The sequence below is a fragment of the Pristiophorus japonicus genome, chromosome 4, assembly GCF_044704955.1.
Source record: "Pristiophorus japonicus isolate sPriJap1 chromosome 4, sPriJap1.hap1, whole genome shotgun sequence".
NCBI lineage: Eukaryota > Metazoa > Chordata > Chondrichthyes > Pristiophoridae > Pristiophorus > Pristiophorus japonicus.
This window is the reverse complement of record NC_091980.1, coordinates 62,968,947-62,988,927: the sequence shown is the minus strand read 5'-3', so window position 1 is coordinate 62,988,927 and position 19,981 is coordinate 62,968,947. Positions and strand designations below refer to the sequence as shown.

Sequence of the window (19,981 nt, the reverse complement as noted above, 5' to 3'; positions counted from 1 at the left end):
TGGGAAAAGAATGAAGTGAATGTTCTTGCTTGGTTATCTGAAGGTGACCCACTGGTAAATTGAAATGTTTCATTTATTCCCATTTTTCTTTTGTGCAGGAGGCAAAGAAGAAATATGATAAGGAAACAGAAAAGTATTGCAATGTGCTAGAAAAACATTTAAATCTGTCATCAAAAAAAAAGGATTCTCATCTTCAAGAGGTAATTATTTAGCTGTGATTATTTGCACAACTACCTTTCCGACCTTCTGCCCATGTGCGCGGTACGTGGTATACCGGAGCCACCGTGAGCACCCGATTCCCTCTGTGCATGCATGCTGTATACCGGAGCTACATACGCGCAGTACCCAACCTGCAGTTGCGGCCTGCCGCATGGGCCACGCTTTCCCCGGCTCCGTGCGGAGGTGGTCAGAGGATCAGTGGTGGGTGGAGTGAGGGACGGGGAGGGGAGAAGATCGAAGATCAAAAGGGGAGAGGGGGAATTGAAAGAGAGAGAGGAGGAGATCAGGAGATGGGGGAGAGAGAATGGACCGATTGGAGTGGGGGGAGCAATGTAAGGAACTTGGGGTTGGGGAGATGAGAAGTTCAGGAACGTTGGGGGAATGAGAAGATCAGTAACATTGGAGGGATGAGAAGGGCCAGGAGCTTGTAGGGATGGTGGCGGGGGGGGGCAGGGGATCTGGTGTGGGGGAAGGTTAGGAACTTGTTGGGGGTGGGGCAGGAACTTGTTCGGGAGGGTGAGAAGGTCCTAACCTGCGAGGGTGAGCCCTGTCTGTTCTACAAAAGAACATAAGAAACAGGAACAAGATTAGGCCATACGGCCCATTGAGCCTGCTCCGCCATTCAATAAGATCACAGCTGATCTGATCATGGACTCAGCTCCACTTCCCCGCCTGCTTCCCATAACCCCTTATCCCCTTATCGATTAAGAAACTGCCTATTTCTGTCTTAAATTTATTCAATACCCCAGCTTCCACAGCTCTCTGAGGCAACGAATTCCACAGATTTACAACTGTCTGAGAGAAGAAATTTCTCCTCATCTCTGTTTTAAATGTACAGCCCCTTATTCTAAGATCATTCCCTCTAGTTCTAGTCTCCCCTATCAGTGGAAACAACCTGTCTGCATCTACCTTGTCAAGCCCCCTCATAATCTTATACGTTTCGATAAGATCACCTCTCATTCTTCTGAATTCCAATGCGTAGAGGCCTAACCTACTCAACCTTTCCTCATAAGTCAACCCCCTCATCCCCGGAATCAACCTAGTGAACCTTCTCTGAACTGCCTCCAAAGCAAGTACATCCTTTCATAAATATGGAAACCAAAACTGCAAGCAGTATTCCAGATGTGGCCTCACCAATACCTTATATAGCTGTAGCAAGACTTCCCTGCTTTTATACTCCATCCCCTTTGCAATAAAGGCCAAGATTCCATTGGCCTTCCTGATCACTTGCTGTACCTGCATACTGTTCTTTTGCGTTTCATGCACAAGCACCCCCAGGTCCCGCTGTACTGCGGCAGTTTGCAATCATTTAAATAATAACTTGCTCTTTGATTTTTTTTCTGCCAAAGTGCATGACCTCACACTTTCCAACCTTATACTCCATCTCCCAAATTTTTGCCCACTCACTTAGCCTGTCTATGTCCTTTTGCAGATTTTTTGTGTCTTCCTCACACATTGCTTTTCCTCCCATCTTTGTATCGTCAGCAAACTTGGCTATGTTACACTGAGTCCCTTCTTCCAAGTCGTTAATATAGATTGTAAATAGTTGGGGTCCCAGCACTGATCCCTGTGGCACCCCACTAGTTACTGGTTGCCAACCAGAGAATGAACCATTTATCCTGACACTCTGTTTTCTGTTAGTTAGCTAATCCTCTATCTATGGTAATATATTACCCCTAACCCTGTGAACTTTTATCTTGTGTAGTAACCTTTTATGTGGCACCTTGTCAAATGCCTTCTGGAAGTCTAAATACACCACATCCACTGGTTCCCCTTTATATATCCTGTTTGTTACATCCTCAAAGAACTCCAGCAAATTTGTCAAACATGATTTCCTCTTCATAAATCCATGCTGACTCTGCCTGATCGAATTATGCTTTTCCAAATGCCCTGCTACTGCTTCTTTAATAATGGAGCATTTTCCCAACCACAGATGTTAGGCTAACTGGTCTATAGTTTCCTGCTTTTTGTCTGCCTCCTTTTTTAAACAGGGGCGTTACATTTGCAGCTTTCCAATCTGCTGGGATCTCCCCAGAATCCAGGGAATTTTGGTAAATTACAACCAATGCATCCACCATCCCTGCTGCTATTCTCAAGACCTAGGATGCAAGCCATCAGGTCCAGGGGATGTTTCTGCCTTTAGTCCCATTCTCTTACTGAGTATCACCTCCTTAATGATTGTGTTTGTGTTAAGATCCTCCCCCCGCTATAGTCCCTTGGCTATCCACTGTTGGAATATTGTTAGTATCCTCTAACGTCAAGACTGATACAAAATATTTGTTCAGAGTTTATGCCATCTCCATGTTCCCCATTACTAATTCCCCGGTCTTGTCCTCTAAGGGACCAACATTTACTTTAGCCACTCTTCCTTTTTATATACCTATAGAAACTCTTCCTATCTGTTTTTATATTTTGTGCTAGTTTACTTTCATAGTCTATCTTCCCTTTCTTAATCATTTTTTTAGTCGTTCTTTGCTGGCTTTTAAAAGCTTCCCAGTCTTCTGTCCTCCCACTAGTTTTGGCCACTTTGTATGCCCTTGTTTTTAATTGGATACCGCCCTTAATCTGTCTGAAGCCTGGCAGTCAGAATGAATGGCTCGAATTACACAATGCAAAATACTTGATTATTTAGGCAGGCAGGATCTAATTACACATTCCGAATAAACTGCTGGGTATGTCTTGTCCTCCAAGGGGACCAATCAGAAGTCTGATGTTGGAAATAAACGCAAAGTAATTATTTCGCCCCTCAATTTGGGAAACTGATTTTTAATTTAGGATCTTGTAATAGTTTTGTTTTTCATCAACCTAGTTTAATCTGTAAGGGTCATAACTGGTTCAGTTGCTGATGGTCTTTCACCCATCTGTAAAGTCTTTACACAATACCACAAATCCACATTCTATGGACAAGGTCACTCCATGACCTGAACCTTTACTCACAGGACCAAGAAGTGATGACCCTGTATGGGACCTCCCTTTATATACCTGGATGACCAGGTGAGGAGTGTCTCCTACAAGTTCACCCCCTGTGGTCAAGGTGTGCATTTCTTACATATATACAGTATTGCAGTGTTGTTACATAATGGTTACGTACATGACATCACCTCCCCCTCAACATCTTATTGGGATCATAGGTTAAGTGTCTTGGGTGGTCTGCGCTCTCTCGTGGAGCGCCACAGTTGGGGCTCTGGTTGTTGAGCCTTGGTATGCGTGTCTGTCACCTGTGGTGATTCCGGCCTGTCCGGGCTGACTGCAGGGACTGTGCATGCTGCTGAATGTTCTTGTTGCTTATTCACTGGCGGTGTTGTGAATACCATCTCATGATCTTCCTCAGGTTCCTCAGTATCCATGCTGAACCTTTTTTTTACTTGGTCCAGATGCTTGCGGCATATCTGCCCATTGTTAAGTTTAACCACTATGACCCTATTCCCCTCTTTGTCTATTACAGTACCCTCAAGCCATTTGGGCCCCAAAGCGTGATTGAGAACAAATACGGGGTCATCAATTTCTATACATCTCCCCCTTGAATTTCGTTTTGGGACTGGCGTCTTGCCCTCAACAATGTCGGACAGGACTGGATGAATGAGGGACAGCCGAGTTTTGAGTGTTCATTTCATGAATAGCTCCACAGGCGGGACCCCCGTGAGTGAGTGCAGTCGGGACTGATAGGCCAGCAGGAGGCGCGATAGGCGGCATTGAAGGGAGGGTCCTTGAATCCGGAGCATGCCTTGTTTTATGATTTGGACCGCACGTTCTGCCTGGCCATTGGAGGCCAGCTTGAACGGTGCTGTCCTGACATGCTTAATGCCATTACCCGACATGAACTCCCGGAATTCGTAGCTTGTGAAACATGAGCCATTATCGCTAACAAGGATGTCCGGCAAGCCGTGGGTCGCAAAGACCGTGCGCAGACTCTCCACAGTGGTGGATGTCGTGCACAAATTCAAAATGATGCACTTGATCCATTTTGAGTAAGCATCAACCACAATGAGAAACATTTTTCCCATGAACGGGCCCACGTAGTCTATGTGAATACGTGACCATGGCCTAGTGCGCCAGGGCCACGGGCTGAGCGGGTCCTCCCTGGGGGCATTGCCTAGCTTGGCACATGTCGTGCATCTGCGAACACTGTTCCAGGTCTGAATCAATTCCCAGCCACCACACATGTGACCGGGCAATGGCCTTCATCAGCACGATGCCTGGGTGCTCGCTGTGGAGTTCCCTGATGAATGCTTCCCTGCCCCTCTGGGCATGACTACCCGGCTGCCCCAAGGTAGGCAGTCGGCTTGGATGGAGAGCTCATCCATCCATCTGTGAAACGGTCTGACCTCCTCAGGGCATGCTCCGTGTGTGGGCGCCCAATCCCCAGTCAGGACACATTTCTTAATCAAGGATAGGAGGGGATCTCTGTTGGTCCAGGTTTTGATCTGGCGGGCTGTGATGGGGGAGCCTGTGCTGTCAAAGGCATTGACAGCCATGACCATCTCAGCGCTTTGCTCCGCTGCTCCCTCGGTGGTGGCCAGTAGAAGCCTGCTGAGCGTGTCAGAGCAGTTTTCGGTGCCGGATGGTGTAGTCATACGCAGCGAGTGTGAGAGCCCATCGCTGTATGCGAGCTGACGTATTGGCATTGACAGTCTTGCTGTCTGATAGCAGGGATGTTAACGGCTTGTGGTCCGTTTCTAATTCCTGCCAAAAAGGTACTGATGCATCTTTTTCACCCCATAGACACATGCGAGTGCTTCCTTCTCAACCATCCCATATCCCCGTTCAGTTTGAGAGCGCGACCTGGAGGCATAAGCCACAGGTTGGAGTTGGCCCTCAGCGTTACGCTGCTGCAACACGCACCCAACCCCATAGGACGATGCATCACATGTCAGAACCAATTTCTTATGGGAGTCGTACAGGTTCAACAACTTATTTGAACAAAGTAGGTTCCGCGCCCGATTGAAAGCCCGTTCCTGACAGTCCCCCCAAAACCAATCGCAACCCTTATGCAGGAGCACGTGTAGCGGCTCCAACAATGTGCTTAAGTTCGGCAGAAGTTCCCGAAATAGTTCGAGTCCCAGAAATGAACGTAACTCCGATGTGTTGCAGGGCCTGGGCGCTCGTCGACATTTTGGATTCGGTCGTCTGAATACCGTCTGCAGCAACCCTCCTGCCCAGAAACTCGACCTCGGGAGCCAAAAACACACACTTAGACTTCTTGAGTTGCAGGCCTACCCGGTCCAGTTGGCATAGCACCTCCTCCAGATTGTGGAGGTATTCCTCGGTGTCACGACCTGTGATGAGGATGTTGTCCTGAAATACGATTGTTCCAGGAATGGATTTGAGCAGGCTTTCCATGTTTCTTTGAAAAATTGCGGCCGCTGATCGAATGCCAAACGGGCACCTGTTGTAAACAAACAGTCCCTTGTGCGTGGTGATGGTGGTCAGTAGATTAGATTCGTCGGCCAGTTCTTGGGTCATGTAGGCTGAAGTGAGGTCCAACTTGGTGAACAGCTTGCTGCCTGCCAGTGTGGCAAAAAGGTCCTCCGCTCTTGGGAGCGGGTATTGGTCTTGTAGGGACACCCGGTTGATAGTAGCCTTGTAGTCGCCACAGATCCTGACCGAGCCATCCGCTTTTAGGACGGGAATGATGGGGCTCGCCCAGTCGCTGAATTCAACGGGCGAGATGATGCCCTCTCTCAGCAACCGGTCCAACTCGCTCTCAATTTTCTCCCGCATCACATACGGCACAGCTCTGGCTTTGAGGTGCACTGGTCTGGCGTCCGGGGTGATGCGTGTCACTAGTTTGGTACCTTTGAACGTCCCGACGCCAGGTGACTCAAATTGCTGTAGGACCTGTGAGCATGAACTTCGCTCCACAGTTGACATGGCGTGCACATCCCCCCCCTTTCCAGTTCATCTCAGCTAACCAGCTCCTCCCCAACAGTGCGGGACCATTGCCCGGGACAATCCAGAGCAACAGCCAGTTCACCGATCCATTGTGTGTGACCACCAACATTGCACTGTCTAGCACTGGAATGATTTCTTTGGTGTACGTCCGTAATTGCGTCTCAATGCGTTCGAGTTTGAGTCTGCTGGCTTTGAGTGGCCACAGCTTTTCGAATTGTTGAATGCTCATGAGTGACTGGCTGGCCCCCATGTCCAGCTCCATGCGTACAGGGATGCTGTTTAATAGGTGTTTCATCATCATAGGTGGCGTTTTGGTATATGAGCTGTGAATGTTTTCCACATGAACCCGCTGAACTTCAGCGTCCATTGATTTGCCCCAAGCATCATCCTGCCTCGCAGACCCCTCAACTGGTTCATCCGCCTCGTATATTAGCCTGGTTACAGACTTTCTGCACATTCTGGCTAAATGGCCACTGAGGTTACAATTTCTGCAGATGAACTGTTGAAACCTGCAAGTCCTGGCAGCATGTCTGCCCCCACACCTCCAGCATGAACTGAGATTCCCATTGTTGTGAACAAAAGAGCTGTTACAAGGCATTCCTCGCTGATTGTCCCTTTGACTGCTCTTCAGCACCCTGTTAGTGGGTGTCAATGGCCCCATCCCGGGCTGCATTGTCTACTGCGGGGGCGTAAATGTCCGTTCAGCCTGCCATTGTCTCTGTTGGCGACTTACCCCAGGCAGCAATAGACCCAAGAGTGTATCGAACTGCCCTCGCCTGCCTGTGGGACTCTGTGTCGCGTTTATGATATTGACTCCCTGATCCATCGCCACGTTGGAGGCAGAATTGCGCGCGTATATTATCTTGGTTTCCTCCTCTCCTGCCATAAAAGTCTGAGCCATCAACGCCGCCACTTCCAAGGTCAAGTCCTTGGTCTCAATTAGCTTTCTGAAAATCCCAGCATGACCGATGCCCTCAATAAATAAATCCTTTCGCAACTCCCCCCTGTGAACTTAGAGGCTGGCTAAGCGCCGGAGGTCCGCAACGAAATCCAGTATGCTCTGTCCTTCCCGACATCAGTGGGTATAGAATCTGTGTCGGGCCATGTGTAAACTGCTCGCCGGTTTGAGGTGCTCACCGATGAGCTCTTCAAAGATTTTGTCCGCCGGCTTCTCGAGTGCTCGCAGGTCTTTCATGAGCACGTAAGTCTTAGGTCCACAACTGGTCAGCAGATGAGCCCTTCGCTTGTTGGCCACTGCGTCTCCCAGCCAGTCCTTCGTGACAAAACTCTGCTGGAGCCTCTCAATGAAATCGTCCCAGTCCTCACCAACACAGTACCGTTCATCTGTGCTGCCGGTGGCCATTCTCGTGGGTCGTTGATTCCCGTTTCTCATCGCCAATGTAAAGTCTTTACACAATACCACAAATCCACACGAGGCACATTCTATGGACAAGGTCACTCCATGACCTGAACCTTTATTCACAGGACCAAGAAGTGATGACCCTGCATGGGACCTCCCTTTATATACCTGGGTGACCAGGTGAGGAGTGTCTCCCACAAGTTCACCCTCTGTGGTCAAGGTGTGCATTTCTTACGTATATACAGTATTGCAGTGTTGTTACATAACGGTTACATACATGACACATTCTTTGTCATCTGGTGCATGAATTAACTTGTATCTGTCCTGATGGAACTAGTCATGTTATGTTCAACTCTCTACGTGGTAAGACAGACCTTGTGCTAATGAATAATTCATGATTAACAAGCTTCAGTGCACACTGCTACGAAAGCAGGACTTTAGTACATGATAACTACATTTGTCATGCCCACTTGGCCTGCAGAGTAGGATATAAACCAGTGCAGATGATCTATGGATCTCACTGAAGTAAGTGCATTTCTTCCAAGATTTATGAGCATACAACATTTCTATTCGTTCTCATTTAATTTTGTTTTATCATGTTTCTATTTGAAATACTTGTTGATGATTATCTTCAGTTTATCGGGTGCTACATCAGCAACTTGCATTCAATCTTAATGAAGTAAATTTCCTGATTTGATGTATTTGCCAAAAAAAACTTTTATTTTGTAGTCGTAAATCATTTGCTTAACTCAGTCATTCCTTAAATATCCCTTTCAGTGTTACTTGACCATACAAGTTATTGAGCATGCATCAGAGAATCCGTAATCTTTTATTTTAGATTTCCAGCGTTCATAGCTTTTCTCTATCTCTACATTATTAGTAATGTTAACATTTATCCCATGTTAGTGGAAATGTTCCTCATCATCATAGGCAGTCCCTCGGAATCAAGGAAGACTTGCTTCCACTCTTAAAAATGAGTCCTCAGGTGGCTGAACAGTCCAATACGAAAACCACAGTCTCTGTCACAGGTGGGACAGATCGTTGTTGTGGGAAAGGGGGTGGGATAGGTTTGCTGCACGCTCTTTCCGCTGACTGCGCTTGATTTCTGCATGCTCTCGGTGACTGGACTCGAGGTGCTCGGCGCCCTCCCAGATGCACTTCCTCCACTTAAGGCGGTCTTTGGCCAGAGACTCCCAGGTGTCAGTGGGGATGTGGCACTTCTTCAGGGAGGTTTTCAGGGTATCCCTGTAACGTTTCCTCTGCCCACCTTTGGCTCGTTTGCCGTGAAGGAGTTCCGAGTAGAGCGCTTGCTTTGAGAGTCTCGTGTCTGGCATGCGAATGATGTGGCCTGCTCAGTGAAACTGATCAAGTGTGGTCAGTGCTTCGAAGCTGGGGATGTTCGCCTGGTCAAGGACGCTGATGTTGGTGCATCTGTCCTCCCTGGAGATTTATGGGATCTTGCGGAGACATCATTGGTGGTATCTCTCCAGCGACTTGAGGTGTTTGCTGTACATGGTCCATGTCTCTGAGCCATACAAGAGGGTGGGTATTACTACAGCCCTGTAGACCATGAGCTTGGTGGCAGTTTTGAGGTCCTGGTCTTTAAACACACTTTTCCTCAGGCGGCCGAAGGCTGCACTGGCGCACTGGAGGCGGTGTTGAATCTCATTAGCATTACTTGTGGTTTTCTCAAAATACTTAATAATTCCATTGAACCTTGAAAAACTTTTCTAAAATCTTGTACCTAACTTTTTTAAAGCAAAACATAGCATATCCTTTGATTAATAGAATCTTACCGTCAGTGTTGGGAAGGTGATAATTATGTTTAGCTTTTCTTTTCTTTGAGCAAAGTTTCAGGAACCATTAGCTGCTAAGGTTGGTATCATAGACATCATTCCTATCTAGCTCAAACAATCTGTTCACTTGGAAAGAATCCGATACTGTTCATTATTTTAAAGACCTCAGTCATATCTCCTCGAAGTCTACATGTTCCCAAAGCCTACCCTGACATCTCGGGGCTTTTAAACTAAGTGTAAGTTGAGTGGCCCTACCCTGGACCATTCCCAGTGTCGTCTTCTGCCATTAGAGGGGATGAACACTGGGCACAGTATTCTAGATGCAGTCAAACCAAGGTCTTGTGCAAGGTAAGAATTGTACTTTAGTTTTATATTTAATTATACTAGCTATACACCCCAGTGCCCTGTTCACTTTTATAACAACCTCATTACCAAGCTCATTTTTCTGCTCCGCAGCCTCAAAGTATATGAAGTATAATGTGGATAAATGTGAGGTTATCCACTTTGGTGGTTAAAAACAGAGAGACAGACTATTATCTGAATGGTGACAGATTAGGAAAAGGATAGGTGCAACGAGACCTGGGTGTCATGGTACATCAGTCATTGAAGGTTGGCATGCAGGTACAGCAGGCGGTTAAGAAAGCAAATGGCATGTTGGCCTTCATAGCGAGGGGATTTGAGTACAGGGGCAGGGAGGTGTTGCTACAGTTGTACAGGGCCTTGGTGAGGCCACACCTGGAGTATTGTGTACAGTTTTGGTCTCCTAACCTGAGAAAGGACATTCTTGCTGTTGAGGGAGTGCAGCGAAGGTTCACCAGACTGATTCCCGGGATGGCGGGACTGACCTATCAAGAAAGACTGGATCAACTGGGCTTGTATTCACTGGAGTTCAGAAGAATGAGAGGGGACCTCATAGAAACGTTTAAAATTCTGACGGGGTTAGACAGGTTAGATGCAGGAAGAATGTTCCCAATGTTGCGGAAGTCCAGAACCAGGGGACAAAGTCTAAGGATAAGGGGTAAGCCATTTAGGACCGAGATGAGGAGAAACTTCTTCACCCAGAGAGTGGTGAACCTGTGGAATTCTCTACCACAGAAAGTTGTTGAGGCCAATTCACTAAATATATTCAAAAAGGAGTTGGATGAAGTCCTTACTACTAGGGGGATCAAGGGGTATGGTGAGAAAGCAGGAATGGGGTACTGAAGTTGCATGTTCAGCCATGAACTCATTGAATGGCGGTGCAGGCTAGAAGGGCCGAATGACCTATTCCTGCACCTATTTTCTATGTTTCTATGTAAACCTGCATGGTGTACATAGCTGGAATGACCCTAGTCCCAAAACATCACACTGTACTAATCTATATTGAAAGAAATCTGCCACACACACACTCACTTCCAAATGCATCTAAATCCACCTGCACAATTTTTATTTCATCTAAGCTCCGAACACCACCCCCCCCCCCCCCGCCAAGCCAGGCACATCTACATGCCATCAGTAAACTTGTGATTGTTGCCCTAATGCCTTCATTAATACGATTAATAAAGATGGTGACGAGCAATTGGATCTCTCAGATCCTTGTGGGATTTCACTACAACAACTTGCTTTTATATAGCGCCTTTAAAGATGTTTCACAGGAATGTTATTAGAGAAGAATTGACACTGAGCCACATATTAGAACAGATGACCAGAGGTCAGTTTTAAGGAATGTGTTAAAGGAGGAGAGGGAGATAGAGAGGCGGAGAGATTTGGGGAGAGAATTTCAGAGCTTGGGGTCTAGGCAGCTGAAGGTACAGCTGCCAATGGTGGAGTGAAGGAATGCGTAAGAGGCTAGAATTGGAAGAACGGCGAGTTCTTAGAAGGTTGTAGAACTGAATGAGGTTACAGAGATGGGGAGGAGCAAGGTCATGGAGAGATTTGAACACAAGAATGAGGATTTTAAATTTGAGGTGTTACTGGACATGGAGTCAGTGTAGGTTAGTGAGCACATGGGTCGTTTGTAAATACCCTCCACACAGAGCTGCTACCATTAATAGCTATCCTCCTTCCATATGCATGTGATAAAACTGTATCTAACCTAAAATTTACCCACCAATCCCACAAGGCACAACCGTATTTAGTAGTCTTTTGTGTGGCACTCAAGATACATGGTATCTGGCAAAGTGTTGCCCAGTAGAAATTACTGGTCATAGATGTGGCTGCGGTGACATCGTTTTAGCCACCTACACTAATTTTAGTAGAAAACACCTTCCTTACACACTCACGCACAATACAGATAAATGTACTTCATGTGTATATTTACTGAACAAACATCTACCACCATTCAGTAACCAAGGAAATAAAGCACGCAATGATCAAAAAAACACTTGCGCTGCTTTTCATTTTACCAACAAACACACAAGGGTTAAATTGTACATGTATATGCCACGTGAATGTAAGTATTGAGACCACATGCCAAGCGACTGTGTGTGTGTGTGTGTGTGTGTGTGTGTGTTACTCATTTTTAAAATTTACTAATGCAAAATTCAATTAGCCACATCTGGATTCCCCATTAGCCAACTAATGTCACATTGAATGGCATCTGCCATAGTTTTGCTCACTCACTTAATCTGTCTATGAAAGAAAGATTATGTCCCTTTGTAATTTTCTCCCCCTATTCACACAACTTACTGTGCCTTCTAACTTAGTGTCATCTGCAAACTTGGATATACAACTCTTCCTTCACCAGGTCATTAATATATATGGTAAAAAGCTGAGGCATCAGTACAGATCCATGGGGAACAGCACTTGCTACATATCACCAATCAGAGAATGAACCCTTTAACACTACTCTCCTGATCGAACTCCCAACCAAGTTGCCTCCAATTCTGTGCACTTTCATTTTTGCTAATAATCTCTCACACGAAATCTTATCAAATGCCTCTGGAGGTCCATATAGACAACATCCATAGACACTCCCCTATCCACTATGCTAGTGACCGTCTCAAAACATTCAGCTAGATTAGTCAGACCTGACATACTTCTCTCAAATCCGTGCTCAGTCACTCTGTCCCTGATGATAGATTCAAGTAAATCTTCCACAACTAGTGTTAAATTGACTGGTGTGTCGTCGCCTGGTTTCTCTCTCCCTCCCTTCTTCGATAATGAAGTGACTTTATATTTAGAAATAAGTGCTAAATCAAAAATCTGATTCTGCTTCGCTATTCAGACCTACATTTCTGTTGTTTTTTGATCTATATTGAATGCTAATGTCTATTTTGGATTCTGAAAAGACTTTTGCTTTGACTTACAGGCAGACAGTCAAGTTGATGGCGTCCGACAACATTTCTACGAAGTGTCGCTGGAATATGTATTCAGAGTGCACGAGGTCCAAGAGCGAAAGATGTTTGAGTTTGTTGAACCAGTAGGTGAAAATTTTAAATCACATTGGATCACGGTACTGACTGCACGTTTAATATATTTCTTAAATGTCTCTGTTCAAAGCCCTGAGTGCTCCACAATTCCAACGGCACAGAGTTTCTCGTCCCCCAGTTATTTGATTGTAATGAGTGTTCCAAATTTAAATGTCAGTTTACCGCCAAATTTTCAATTCCCATTAATTTGTACTTTGTTAATCCACACCTTTTATACATAATGTGTTAGCTAGGCCACTCAGTTATCTAATCTAAAAACAAAAGCAAAATACTGCGGATGCTAGAATCCGAAATTAAAAACAAAAAATGCTGGAAATACTCAGCAGGTCAGGCAGCATCTGTGGTGAGAGAAACAGTTAACATTTCTGGTCGATGACCCTTTGTCAGAACAGGGTTTAAAATTGTAGTAATGTATATCCTAGTTTAATGTGCCAGTGAATCGAGGGCACATTATTAAATGTGACATTGATTGGTTACTGTGACTCCCTCAGTTTTCTTTGACATTGTGATTTAAGTATAGCTCAACATGTTGGGCAATGGCCAAATAGAAGATGTATATTTAGTGGAGCATGACATTTGATGAAGGTAAAAATTGATGGTTTATGACCCTGCATTTTTTGTCATTGTTTTACAGTTGCTTGCGTTCTTACAAGGACTCTTTACATTTTATCATCATGGCTATGAACTGGCAAAGGACTTTGGCCATTTTAAAACCCAGCTTCAGATCAGCATTCAGAATGTAAGTAAAGAGGAGGAAAATTTATTACCCCCCCCCCCTCCACCCAAAAAAAAGTCAGAAGAAATTGCTGCTTTGAGCTTTTAACTTACAATTGGTTTAATATTTCATTTCTTTTTTTGCTCATTCATATATCCTGTTCAAATTAATAAGTAGCCATCAAAACAAATTAAAATAAGGCAGGAAGTTGCCCCTTTTAAATCTTTGCATGCTATTTGGGAATGCTTAGTGACTCTAACCAAGAAAAGAAACAAACTTCCACAAATGCTTTGTTTTTTCATGTGCTCCAAGACTATTCTGTCTCGTGGTCAGAAAATAGTCACAAAAAAGGAAAACCCCAAACCATCCTTCCAGTGTAAATTATTCACTGCAATATGGTGTGGTGTAGTAGAACTGTCCCACATGGCTTAATGTGTTTTCCATCTTATGTGATTGAAAATCGAGCCAGATTTCTTTTGGGCATTATTCTTTGGTATCTTACAAATAAGCAATCTTTTCTCATCACTGACAAGTTTACAGTTAACTTATTTTTGTCATCTAAAAGGCATTCCCTCATTCCATACTATGTAAGCTCAGTTAGCTATTCCAACCAATTAACAAACTTGGCTAAGAAAAAGAAATGATGGGGCCGAAATTGCCCCTTCTGATAAGGCGCCTGGCAGCCACAGGGCGGTGCGAAATGGCTGCCATGTCTTCGCGGAGGGGCCACCATTTTGCCCTTCCTCAGTTTTGGAGCTGTGTCCGGGACCGCTTCGCCCGTTTTCCCACGGCGGCATGCATGCGCCGACCCCTTACCAGCTTTTGCTGCCAGTGCACTCTCTGTAACATGGCGACACGGTCGCCCTCAAAGGGGAGGGCGCACTGTTGCGGCTGGCATGCTATTTTTTTTTGTTGGTCGACTGCTAGTCCAACAGTTCTGACTACGAATTCGGCGACAGCCTGGCACCCCCTCTTGGGTGCCAGGCCGCTGGCCTGGCTGAAACCCTGGTGGCCCAGTGTTTGCTACCAAAGTGGCTGCAGAGTTCGCAGCGGCCCTCCCCTTTAACTGAAGGGGTGTTAGAAATATGGCAGGTTAAGGCTATCTCTATTCACTTTAATAATCAGGATCGACTGTAAAACCAATCTGGTGGATAAATTGTGTTTAATCAGAGTTTAAGACGGAATATAGCACATTAGCTATATAGGAAAAACATACAACTGTAACAGATAGTTGATACCGATTCCGATCGGACAAACCGCTGGTGCACATAAGCAGTTCTCTTTAGCTTGCAGTCTCTTTCTCTGTCTCGAGTTTCCTTCGGTAAAGCATGGGATCACTGAGTGTTTGACCAGCTTGACCTGATTCGCTCTCCCCTCCACTGTCTGTGACTACAAGTTTCCAGGAGGTCACTTTTAACCTATTTTTAGGGATGGGCTTGAACCTAGATATTGACGAGACCTTTTGACCTATAGAGGTTCTTTGTCTTGAAGCTCGAAACAAAGCCCGCCTTAAGCATGTCTTACGATTCTGGCCGCATGTCTTACAATTCTGGCCATATGTCATTGTTTATACCTTATTGAAGTCGCTTTTCTGTAGAATTCCTTTGATAGCTCTCTGTTTATACTAACCCAGGGTTTCTTCCTGTGGAAAACGTTTCATATCTCTCACGTCTCCTTTGATCCCATGAAGCCAAACCAGAAAACTGCTTGCCCCAGAGCCGTTATCTCTTTTTTACGACTTAGCAACATGTTTACGTTAACACCTACAACTTCCAGTTATTGTCTTCGTCAGCAGTTTTGTTACGATAATTTCAAACCCTACCCTTCGCATTATACATAAGACTTGAACCTTGTTTTTATATTTAAATTTGAAAACAACATAATCGCTTAGCAACGGAGATTGTATATAGTACGAAGAACTATATCATCCATTTCTAAACATTTCTCTGATTCGAATAGACATTCCGTCTGCAGTTCAAAACAACGATTTAAACACAGCATTCGTATCCGTTTTATACATTTTTAGGCATCCCTGATTTCTAATGGGAGCGACGTTATGACGCGCCGGCGATGACGTCATCAGCATGACTGACCACCTCGGTTACTCCGCCCCGTCCTGCTAATGACAGCCACTCTGCCAACCCCCCCCTCTTCCGCCCACATGATGAGGCCACTTCCGCCCCGCTCAAAAAAAAAAAAATCCCTGAAGTGTTGAACATCGAAACCGATAGGTGCACTTTGTTTCGGGCAGAGGGCAATTTCAGCCCCGATATCTTCCAGAAATAAGCTTTTCTTTTTTTTTCATATAACTTTCTTTTCTGTCTGTGAAATTTCAGAAAGACCAGAGAGGTGGAAGTACTATATGAACCATTAGATAATTTAGCAAATGTCTAATTAGATGACTAATTTATTTCTGGCACTTTCGAGTCTAATACAGAATGTGACTAACTATTGGCATAATTAACATAAGAAATGGGAGCAGGAGTAGGCCATTTGGCCCCTCAAGCCTGCTCCGCCATTCAATAAGATCATGGCTGATCTGAGTGGGATTGATAGAATACTGCACATCGTCAATGGCAAGGATAGTCTGCAATTGGGAATGCTCTTGCACAAATAAAGCTTGATGATTGTAACTCTTTTGAGCTTTTCTTTCCATTAAGAACATAAGAAATAAGAGCAAGAGTAGGCCATACGGCCCCTCGAGCCTGCTCTGCCATTTTATACTATCTTGGCTGAATTGATCATGGACTCAGCTCCACTTTCCCTGCCTGCTCTCCATAATTCCTTATTTCCTTATCGTTTAAGAAACTGTCTATTTCTGAATTAAATTTATTCAATGTCCTAGCTCCCACAGCTCTATGAGGCAGCGAATTCCACAGATCCAAATCCTCAGAGAAGAAATTTCTCCCCATCTCAGTTTTAAATGGACGGCCTCTAGTTCTAGTCTCCCCTATCAGTGGAAACATCCTCTCTGCATCCACCTCGTCAAGCCCCCTCATAATCTTATACGTTTCGATAAGATCACCTCTCATTCTTCTGAATTCCACTGAGTAGAGGCGCAACCTACTCAACTTTTCCTCATAAGTCAACCCCCTCATCTTCGGAATCAACCTTGTGAACCTTCTCTGAACTGCCTCCAAAACAAGTAGATCCTTTCGTAATTATGTAAACCAAAACTGCACGCAGTATTCCAGGTGTGGCCTCACCCATACCCTGTATAACTGTAACAAGACTCCCCTGCTTTTATACTCCATCCCCTTGCAATAAAGGCCAAGATACCATTGGCCTTCCTGATCACTTGCTGTATCTGCATACTAACCTTTTGTGTTTCATGCACAAGTACCCCAGGTCCTGCTGTACTGCAGCACTTTGCAATCTTTCTCCATTTAAATAATAACTTGGTCTTTGATTTTTTTCTGCCAAAGTGTATAACCTCACACGTTCCAACATTATACTCCTTCTGCCAAATCTCCGCCCACTCACTTAGCCTGTCTATGTCCTTTTGCAGATTTTCTGTGTCCTCCTCGCACATTGCTCATCCTTCCATCTTTATATCATCAGCAAACTTGGCTACGTTATACTCAGTCCCTTCTTCCAAGTCGTTAATATAGATTGTAAATAGTTGGGGTCCCAGCACTGATCCCTGCGGCACCCCATTAGTTACTGATTGCCAACCCGAGAATTAACCATTTATATCGACTCTCTGTTTTCTGTTCATTAGCCAGTCCTCTATCCATGCTAATATATTACCCCCAACCCCGTGAACTTTTATCTTGTGCAGTAACCTTTCATGTGGCACCTTGTCAAATGCCTTCTGGAAGTCCAAATACACCACATCCACTGATTCCCCTTTATCCTCCCTGTTCGTTATATCCTCAAAGAATTCCAGCAAATTTGTCAAACATGACTTCCCCGTCATAAATCCATGTTGACTCTGCCTGACCGAATTATGCTTTTCCAAATGTCCTGCTACTACTTCTTTAATAATGGACTCCAACATTTTCCCAACCACAAATGTTAGGCTAACTGGTCTATAGTTTCCTGCTTTTTGTCGGCCTCCTTTTTTAAATTGGGCTTACATTTGCAGTTTTCCAATCTGCTGGGGCCTCTCCAGAATCCAGGGAATTTTAGTAAATTACAACCAGTGCATCCACTATCCCTGCCACTACTTCTCTTAAGACATTAGGATGCAAGCCATCAGGTTCAGGGGATTTATCTGCCTTTAGCCCCATTATCTTACTAAGTACCATCTCCTTAGTCATTGTGATTGTGTTAAGTTCCTCCCCTATGGACCCTTGACTATCCACTGTTGGGATCTGCTGTTTGCTATTTTTGAAAAGATATGAGCACATGAATGAAGAATCTAGATCTTTATTTCACTCCAATCATTGTTTAGAGTCACTGGGCTCCACACTAGTTTAATTTTCATCAGTCTAGCTCTTACAAGTCTCCTGTTCTATCTGAGAAGATCTTCCAATTATGTATTCTACCTATACTGACTGTAAGCAAACCTGACTGTGCTGCTCCTTATTGCTGTTGGAAACAGGATGGTCAGCAGTCCGCAGAAGATGATCTGGTGATTAGTTGAAAGTGCAATGGTGTATTCAGCAATCTGATCAGTTGGAGATTCTACAACAGTACAGCAATGCATCACAGACACGAGATTTTCATTAATATAGATTATAGATAACTGCAGTCGTTCTGTATCAAACCAAAACATTTCATTTTTCTAGTTGCTCTTTTATGATGTGTTTCATAGATCTAGTAGCTAATTATCATTTTTGCAAATTCCTTCAATCAAGCTTATGTAAACTATTCTTTGGAATAACTTATACTCTTCTGATGCTCCATTTTCAGAATGCAGTTTATTCCCTTGATTTCCAATTGAGAAGTGCATTCATTACTTTAGCAGTGTTGCTCTGAGATTCTGCCATAGCTTTCTCAATATAGTTGTTAGTTGGTGTTAGAATTTAATTCAGTGGTAGGGAATAAGTTACTAGTGATAAAGTCATCAGAACATAATCTTTGATTTTTATCATTGAAGCAACATGGGAAGTAAAAGTAGTGCAGTTTAGTCCAACTGATGTCCTGACTGATAAATGAGCCTTTGGTTTGAGCACGAGGATCAGCACGCTGCAGATTGCCAAATCTTTTCAATCACTGACCGTGGTGAAAGAGCTACTAGAACTCTTGCCTGAAAAGGTCCTTTCTAATCAAGACATGTACTGACTCTATCTAATCTGAAAAGGGATAATTTCATTTAAATTTAAAAAAAAAAAGACTTTTCGGGATGAATACTTTGTACTTATTAAAAACTTGCAATTAATTGTCCGGAAAGTAATATTTTTCACCATACTACATCATCAGACACTCACACAACAGATGCAATAAAAAGCCTTATCCATATGATAAACCTGTCTTCATCTGAAGCATATAGAGATTTCCCTCTAAACAGACAGAAATATAGGAACAAGCCCCTTGAGCCTGTTCCTCCATTCTATTAGATCATGCCTGATTACCTCAACTCAGTGAACCTGCCTTTGCTCCATACCCTTAGCTAATGAGAAGCTATCGCTTTCAGTCTTCAAAGTTTCTATTGACTCAGCATCCACAACCTTCTGGGGAGAAAGTACCACTACCCTTTGTGTGGAAAAACTGCTTTCTGATTTCACTCCTTAATGGCTGAGCTCTAATTTTAATTTTATGTCCTTATAAATTAACACTCTAAGCCCTGGTATCATTCTGCTAAATCTGTCCAACGCCAACATATCTTTCCTGAGGTACTGTGGCTAAAACTCAATGCAGTACTCCAGATGTGGTCTGCCCAAGGCTCTGTAGAACTGAAGCATCACTTTTTTCACTTTTATATTCCAACTCCCACATTGAACCCCGTCTGCCATAGTTTTGTCCACTCACTTTGTCTGTATCCTTTTGTAACTTCCTTCCCCCATCTACACAACTTACTATGCTTCCTAACACGTCTGCTATTTCCTTATTGTCCATTATAGGCTCATCTGTATTTAATGGGCCCACATTCCCCTCTACCTCTCTCAATATATTTATAAGAAATATTGCTGTTAGCTTTGATACTCCATGCAAGTTTTTCTTTCATATTCTGTTTTTGCACCTCTTATCCTCTTATTACTTTCTTTGTATCCCTTTGTTGCTTTTTATAGCTAAAAGTCTGCTGAATTTTCACATTTCTTTACATTTGTATAGGCTTTTATTTTAGCATACTGGGGCCAAAATTCAACAGCGCAAGAAAGCTGGCGCACCTATGATTTTTTTTTTAGTGGCACTTACTGCTGGGATCCTTGATGCAGTCATAAGAGCCATTTTCAGGACAATCAGCGATGCAGTAGTGGTGACGTCACAGCGCATATGCGTCACCACGCTCTCGCCCCTCCATTAAAGGGGAGAGATTCTGTCATTTTTAATCTTCGGCCACTGAGCCACCCGGGAGCACTATTTTGCCAGTCAATCGGGAAGTCGGCCGGCAAAAATTTTCACATGGCGGCTGCAGCAGTAGGCCCTCTCTTTTAAGGCTGCTGGGCCGCACTCATTCTTCAGAGGGTGTACTGACAGAAAA

General features: G+C 44.3%; 1 protein-coding gene across 2 annotated transcripts in view; it reads left to right on the top strand.

Annotated features, from left to right (window-relative positions):
- LOC139262928 (rho GTPase-activating protein 26-like) overlaps window positions 1–19,981 on the top strand; it is a 257,392-nt gene that overhangs the window by 101,856 nt on the left and 135,555 nt on the right. For both annotated transcript variants that reach the window (XM_070878245.1, XM_070878243.1), the window contains exons 5-7: window positions 99–200; window positions 12,557–12,667; window positions 13,312–13,416. In XM_070878245.1, coding sequence (XP_070734346.1) covers window positions 99–200; window positions 12,557–12,667; window positions 13,312–13,416 — 318 coding nt within the window. The remainder of the gene's footprint in view (window positions 1–98; window positions 201–12,556; window positions 12,668–13,311; window positions 13,417–19,981) is intronic.